General features: G+C 39.5%; 1 protein-coding gene across 1 annotated transcript; it reads left to right on the top strand.

Annotated features, from left to right (window-relative positions):
- Nucleotides 1-4,025: 4,025 nt before the first annotated feature.
- On the top strand, nt 4,026-5,777 carry LOC147621270 (F-box/kelch-repeat protein At1g80440-like). Its single transcript, XM_086824528.1, has one exon. It carries the CDS (start codon nt 4,175-4,177, stop codon nt 5,240-5,242), a length of 1,068 nt encoding a protein of 355 aa, XP_086680654.1. The 5' UTR covers nt 4,026-4,174; the 3' UTR covers nt 5,243-5,777.
- The last annotated feature ends 736 nt before the right edge of the window (nt 5,778-6,513 follow it).

Below are 6,513 nucleotides of genomic sequence, written 5' to 3'. Positions count from 1 at the left end.
TACTCAGCTCTTAGCATGAACCAGGATCTAATACCATAAAAGGATGTAGGGGAGAAGAGAGCTTGAGCTCTTGCAAGCACACACACACTCTCACAAACCCTAGAAGAGAACACACAAGGTGAGAGGCTAAAAATTGTTCTTCTTCTTCTCACAACAACAAAAGAGGTCTACAAAAAGGAGATAAAGTGACCAACACACATACTAGAGTATATACAAGCAATCCATAATGTGAACATGCTAAGTGGAGTGGATCGGTGTGGACTAGTAAACCCTAGAAGAGAACACACAAGGTGAGAGGCTAAAAATTGTTCTTCTTCTTCTCACAACAACAAAAGAGGTCTACAAAAAGGAGATAAAGTGACCAACACACATACTAGAGTATATACAAGCGATCCATAATGTGAACATGCTAAGTGGAGTGGATCGGTGTGGACTAGTTGGTGTAGTCCAGCTATAGAATCTCTGGCGAAGATATGTCGGTGCTAGCTACTAAACCCACTAGTGATGTAAATGTCGAAAGGTCATGCAAGTGCCTCATGAGTGTCACCTCATGTTAAGCTTGACATCTCAACAAAAACAAGTATTTCCAAGATATAAATTGCCTAAATAATAGTAAATTTATAGAAAAGTATAGTATTAACCTTTTTAGAATCTTAAAGAATGGGTAAGACACTAATCAAATCATTGAAGAAGTGATAATTTCTTCGAGTTCAAGAACAAGATTATAACATCTAGACTTCAAAATTTACAAGATTTGTAACAAATTGATGATTCAATAATTATAAAAACTCAAAGAGAAATTATAATTTTTGAATTAAGTATAGACATTAGTCCCAAGACAACCAAGCAATTTAAAATTTGAGTCAAATACCATCTCAACCATTAAACTAAGATCTTAACTATAAGTGTACCATTCATCAAGAAAAATATCTCAACATTCAAGCAAGTCTATATTAAGCTTTGATTTAGCCAAAGATAAGACCATCGCCTAGTTCGAGTAGTAACTAATAGAGGGGACACAAAGCCTACTCCTCTAATTAATTAAACTTTTCGTCTTAAGGGTTTTACCCATTCTAAAGCACATTGACTTGCACTCCACAATTCTATTTTTTTCTTATCACATCATGGTGACTAATGGATTCTAGGTTTAAATGTCAAGAGTTTTTGCCATGGTAAAAGGATGGTGTTGAAATGCAATAGTTCACTTAGACTTCATGGTTTAGTGAGCTACTATTCATAGAAGCGGACTTGGTTATCTTCATTTGTAGAAGTGGTAGATCTTCCCAAGAGACAAATTACTAAAAATAAATGAATTCACATAACGAGAAGCCCTTTATAAATATAGTTGAGAAAATTACAAAGCCCTTCTATCCCCCTTTTAATAGGAAATGGCGCTGCCAATGGGATAAACCCCACGAGGCAAAGAATAGCTAATCGTTATTGCAAAATAAGTTTCTTACGTCATGGCTAAATGAATACTTCCATGATGAAACTTACACTCTAGAGTAGTCCTTAAAGAAAGGAAGCATCCTAACCATTCACATATTCAAATGATGGCTATCCATTAGATAAAGTTGCTATAATAAGCATGAATAGGATAAACAAGAGCAATTGTTTAGGTAAGGATGAATGCCACATTATTGTCACTATCGATTGTACTTTTTTTAGTTTTCTTAGTTGATTAATTCTTTAAGTTACCCTTTTAATGTCATGATGTATTAGGCTAAGAAACCTTCCCCATAACAGAGGAGCAATTACATCTTTACTCCTGCTAGCCTATACTACTCCTATAATTAATATGCACCCATTGATAAAAATCAAGAGCAATCATTTTAAGTAAGGATGAGATGTCACATTATTATCACTATCAATTGCACTTTTCGTTTTTCTTAGTTGATTAAGTATTTAAATTTCCCTTATAATGTTATGATGCGTTAGGCTGAGAGTCTTTTAGCATAGATAGGGTAAGGGGAGGAGCAATTTCATCTTTTCTCCTTCTAGCATAGCCTATGCCTATGTTTAGTATGTCCCCATTGATAAGAAAGAAACACAAAACATTAACAACTCAACAATAAAATAAAATATTTTGAAATGACATAACAACAAATCAACAATTAAAAAACCATCTTGAAATGGCATAAGAGAAAAGAACCCAAAAAAAACTTGGTGCTCTACCATGTCTAAGCCTAACACATCTTGCACACTACCACATTGTTAGGCCTTATCTCATTTATTGCCTCATGAGTTTTGGCAGCTTAGAAATAATGATGACTTTCTCACATCATTTTGTGATGAGGTTGGCAGTCTAGGGGATAGCACTCCCTAAAAAATTCCACTTATGCTTGCCTCATGTGTGGTAGTGTCATGGGACCTCATGTACACTTGCACATAAAATAACCTTGTGCACACTCGCACATAAGTGCACATTCACACATTCCATTTATTAAGCTGGTTTCTGTACACAGTTAATCAAGCATATTCTCTACGATTATTGTGTATCAAAAAATAATAAAATATATATGTGTAACAGGTAGGTTGGGTGTTGAATGAAAAACACATTCAAGTTATCACAACACTTCCTGTTGCTTTTGGGAAAGGGCTCTAAATGATATATTGGTAGTCATAACATTAATCATAATTATTAAGTCTTTTAAAGATAAAATAGAGTAAGCTCAATACTATAAATTAATTTTTGGAGTGTACCAAAGTAATATCTCACAGTTTAAATTTTGCACACCCTTAAATTTTACACACCATTAATGAAAGAATGTATTGCAAGCACACACTTCTTCAAATGATGACTATCCATTAGTTGACGACTTAAAAGATACATTAATAAAAAAGGGTACCACATCCCTCTCTCTCTCTCTCTCTCTTTCTCTCTCTCTCTCTCTCTCTCTCTCTCTCTCTCTCTCACACACACACACACACACACACGTGTCTTTTCAGGTAGTGTGAATGGATGGACTATATACAATTTAATACCATAAGCACATGCTCGACTACCTTATTGTAAACAGAAGAGAATTAAGGGAAGCACCTCTCTTGGCACGATACTTAAGGATGCAAAAATTTTAAGAGGCTGCTGTCACATTTGAGAACAGGTTTAGTTGGCTACCCAACTAAATGAGATAGAATCTATTTAGTTGGCTACCCAACTAAATGAGATAGTATCTATTTGCTTCACGTGTGCTATCATTAAATCCGTCTAGTAGCCAGTTAATTGGAGCCATGTCACCAGCTTTTAAAAGATTCCATAGGTTGTCATATTCTCTTAAAGGATTACATTTGAGCATTACAATCGAGCTTAATTATGAAGAAGTTGGAACTTGGGACATTCTTGGTGGTATTTTCAGGTGTTCAAATTCACTCCTCATAGTTGACTGGAGGTCAACTACTGTTGTTTGATGCCATTGAGGCATGAATTGGCTAGAGGGCAGCTCATTTGTGGGCCTCGAGCTGGCCCACCACCTCATGATCCATGAGAATAGGCTTTAAGGGATGATTTCCTTGCTAGGAGAATCTGGCAGCTAGTGCGAGTTCAACCTTCTGAAATTATGTCTGTCCACTTCAGGTGAGATATTTTTGTCTTCTTGTATTTAAATATCCCCAAAGTTGCAACCAATTTGCTAGTATAGGCTTGCGTGGAAACTACCCCTAAGAGAATCAAGCCACAAAAAGGACCGCTCCCAAGTGGATTAAGTGTTTTGAGATTCCATGTGCATTCGAAAGAGGCCCCCACACCAAGAGCCGTATTGCAATAGAAAGTGAAGGGAGAAAGAATTGGTGTAGTGAAGGAGCCTCAAGGCTCATGGTGACGGCCAAGGATATGATGGCTGTGTCTTTTGGCCAAAACCAAGAAGCGTAGGTGGGTTGGTAGCAAGGCTGAGGATAGGGCAATTGGTCGTTTGAGGAATATGTGGGGGCCGGACAGGTTTTTTTTGGTGTGTGTGCGGAAAAGTCCAAGGCGCAGCTCTGTTGCGCCTTGCCAACTTGCCACTCTAGATACCCTCCCCACCCCCCCCGCCCCCCCCTCTTTTGGCCACATTCTCCACTCCCCTCTCATCCCCCTGCTTGAATTCATCTCCCCAGCCATCTTCGCTTGCTTAATCGTCTTATATTTCCTCTTCCTTCCCTCGTTAATCCGTCTTACTCCTAATTAATCTGCTATGCCATGGCTAACCCCGAGCTAATCCCTTCCTTGCCCCTCGACGTAGCCCTTGATTGCCTCCAACGTGTTTCCCTCCAATACCACTCCACCGTCCAACAAGTCTGCCGCTCATGGCGATTCCTCGTCTCAAGCCCCACCTTCTATCAAGCCAGACAAAGGTTAGGCTACACAGATTGTTATGGTTGCATAATCCAAGCTATGCCTCGGTCCCTCCGCCCTGGCAGGACCCCTGTGCATGGTGTTAGCATCTATGATGCGAAGCAGAGAGCTTGGGATAGGCTGCCCCCAATCCCTTATTTTGCCGATGGGCTGCCTCTATATTGCCAATGTGTTGCTGTTGGAAGCAGTGTTGTTTTGCTTGGGGGATGGGACCCTGTCTCCTTGGCAGTTCTCAAGTGTGTCTGTGTGTATAATTTCTCAAGTGGGCAGTGGAAAAGAGGCTCAGACATGCTCACTTTGCGGTCAGTTTTTGCCTGTAGGAGCATAGATGGAAAAGTCATCGTAGCTGGTGGCCACGATGATAGCAACAATGCCCTCCGCAGTGCAGAGATGTATGATGTGGAGAATGATGTGTGGGAGCCATTGCCTGATATGGGCCAAGAGAGAGATCAATGCAAAGCGGCTGTGATTAATGGTAAATTTATTGTGATCAGCGGGATGTCAGCAGATTTACAGGGCCAGATTGGGAGAACTGCAGAGAGCTTTGATGTAATTAACAGGAAATGGGAGGTTATTGACAATTTGTGGCGTGCAGGAAAGCCTCCATGCGCTGTGGTGGTCATGAAGGGGCAGCTGTATGCGCTGTTGGACGGCAAGCTGATGAGATACAAGTCCAAGGAAGAGCAGTGGGAAGCGACGATTTCTATACCGCAACAGATAATAAGGGTCGCCGCGTGTGCAACCATTCTAGGGGACGGCATCCTTGTGTCGGGCTACAGCAGCGGGGTTGAGCCATTCGAGGCGTTTATATGCCGATTAGCAAGCGGCTCCAACGCTGCCTGCTGGGAAAAGGTGGACGCTAGCCATGGCTTCCGTGGGCTTGTGCACGCCGCCTGCACGATCGAATTCTGACGACCCGTGCCGTCTCTGACTGCGTCTGCTGTTGTCGTGTATTTTCCTCAAATTTTTTAGATCAACAGGTGGTGCCAGCTGGAGTAGCCCCTCATAAAAGTCATTATTATTTGTTTCAAAGAAAAGGCTATTATATTAAGAAGTTAGGAAAGGTATTATAAAAGTCATTATTATGTATTAGTGGGCTATTTTAAATAGCCTTTATTTTAAGGAATGTTTTTTCATATAAGGACTTGGGAAACAAAAACCGGATGAATCTACTCAGAAAACAAAAACCTTTTTCTTCATTTAGGCATTTCTTTTACATCATTGACCAAGCTTCTTCACCTCTATTTTGTATTTTGGATATTGATTCATAACAGTTATGCCTTGTTTTGAACCTTTGTTAGCATTCTTTTGGAGATTGAAAAGAATCCTATGACTTCTTCAAGTTTTTTTAAATAAAATTTGGCTACTACTATAAGGGAGCAAAGTACTCCATGAGGACCCCTCATATCCTCTACAAAGTGAGGGCAAGGTAACTATCGGGTGTCCAACCAGGGGTTGAACATGGTACCTCCAGGTTACAAGCCACCCCCATCAACCACCACGAGAACAAATGCCCGATGTTACTTCTTCAAGTTTTATATTTATCCATCCTTGATGATTTTAAATGAGTGGTGGCTTACAGAAAGAGCATCAACTAACATTCAATGAGTTCAAAAGTTAGAGCAATTTTCAAGATTAGTAGTAAGATTAGTTTGCTCCTAGATTATACAAAGAAATAAGTATTTGGAAAAATGTCCCCTATGAGTTTGTTAAACTAATTGGAAAAAAATATTTACCATGGTGGTAGTTTTCTCTTGCCGTTCTTTGGATGCTATGATTATTCAATAGTTATGATGAGCATCATATGCGTATGATTTTATGTGCATAGAAGAGTTTCCTTCCATTACTCAAATTTTGATTTTATGTGCACAAAAGAGTTTCCTTCCAGTACTCAAATTCTTTTTAATGCAGGTAGATCGAGTCTAATTTATTTGAGGAAAGGATTGAATCGGAATATATTCACTCTTTCTCACTAGGCATATCAAGAAAAGGATTTTGTTTGATTGGATGGTTATAAAGAAAGGAGTGAAAGGGATAGCCATAAGAGAGAGAGAGAGAGAGAGAGAGAGAGAGAGAGAGAAGCGAAAGTGATATTAACATCTCTGTTAGGCCAAAATGGAATATGAGACCAAATACACAAATAGAAGATGATAAAGGTCTTAAGTCAAATGCATAGGCCAACA

Source organism: Cibotium barometz, chromosome 30, assembly GCF_041138505.1.
Source record: "Cibotium barometz isolate CiBa-2024 chromosome 30, ASM4113850v1, whole genome shotgun sequence".
Classification (NCBI taxonomy): Eukaryota; Viridiplantae; Streptophyta; class Polypodiopsida; order Cyatheales; family Cibotiaceae; genus Cibotium; species Cibotium barometz.
This window is presented reverse-complemented; position numbering and strand designations above follow the sequence as displayed.